The sequence below is a fragment of the Sinocyclocheilus grahami genome, unplaced genomic scaffold, assembly GCF_001515645.1.
Source record: "Sinocyclocheilus grahami isolate Dianchi unplaced genomic scaffold, SAMN03320097.WGS_v1.1 scaffold24308.1, whole genome shotgun sequence".
Lineage (NCBI taxonomy): Eukaryota > Metazoa > Chordata > Actinopteri > Cypriniformes > Cyprinidae > Sinocyclocheilus > Sinocyclocheilus grahami.
The window spans coordinates 1-689 of record NW_015519426.1 but is presented as its reverse complement, the minus strand read 5'-3'; the positions used below and the strand labels follow the sequence as shown (position 1 = coordinate 689).

The 689-nt window shown below is 41.4% G+C and overlaps 1 protein-coding gene across 1 annotated transcript in view; it reads right to left on the bottom strand.

Annotated features, from left to right (window-relative positions):
• LOC107580076 (sodium/calcium exchanger 1-like) overlaps positions 1-539 on the bottom strand; it is a gene marked incomplete at its 5' end in the record, with an annotated part of 2642 nt that extends 2103 nt beyond the window's left edge. Inside the window, one exon of the mRNA XM_016265822.1 lies at positions 267-539. Coding sequence (XP_016121308.1) covers positions 267-539 — 273 coding nt within the window. The remainder of the gene's footprint in view (positions 1-266) is intronic.
• Between the last annotated feature and the right edge of the window lie 150 nt (positions 540-689).

Here is a 689-nt window from a genome sequence, read left to right as displayed (position 1 = left end):
TAAACAGTCTAAGTAAGCTACAACATTCACACATCCACACGAAAGCTGACATTATGGAACGATAAATTAGAAAACATGTTGAAAGCAGCGGCTGCATTTCAACAGTACAGTATGTAATACATCAATATTTGATAGAATACTTGATTCTAATTGGTTAATTGTGGCATTCAGGGTTTATTTTTTCATAATGACCGGATGACTACATTATCCTTTACTAATTAGCTACAGTACATGCAATGGCATCTGATACACAAATAAACACTCACCAGGCACAGATGTGCCCAAGGCCACAAACACCACAGCTGTGACAGAGTCCTTCAGGCCTACTGTACAACCAAAGTGAGAGGCCAAATCTCCAGTAACAGCGGTCAGGGCACCGATGAGCGTGATGGAGACAATGAAGCAGGCCCAGCCGTTCCAGTACTCCGTAGGTGGAACGAAGGCAAACAGAACTTTCCAGAAAACTGTCAGGAAGTGCATGATGTAATCAAAGCATGAGGGCAAGCGCTCTTCCCCGCTCTCCTCTTCATCATCATCACCTGAGGGGTGAACAAAAGGTATAATATATAGAAGGATTTGCTTGATTATGACAATTTCTTTCATGGTTATTTTGGTCAGTATTAAAGTGTTAGTTCGCCCAAAATTGAAAATTCTGTCATTAAGTACTCACCCTCATGTCATTCCAAACC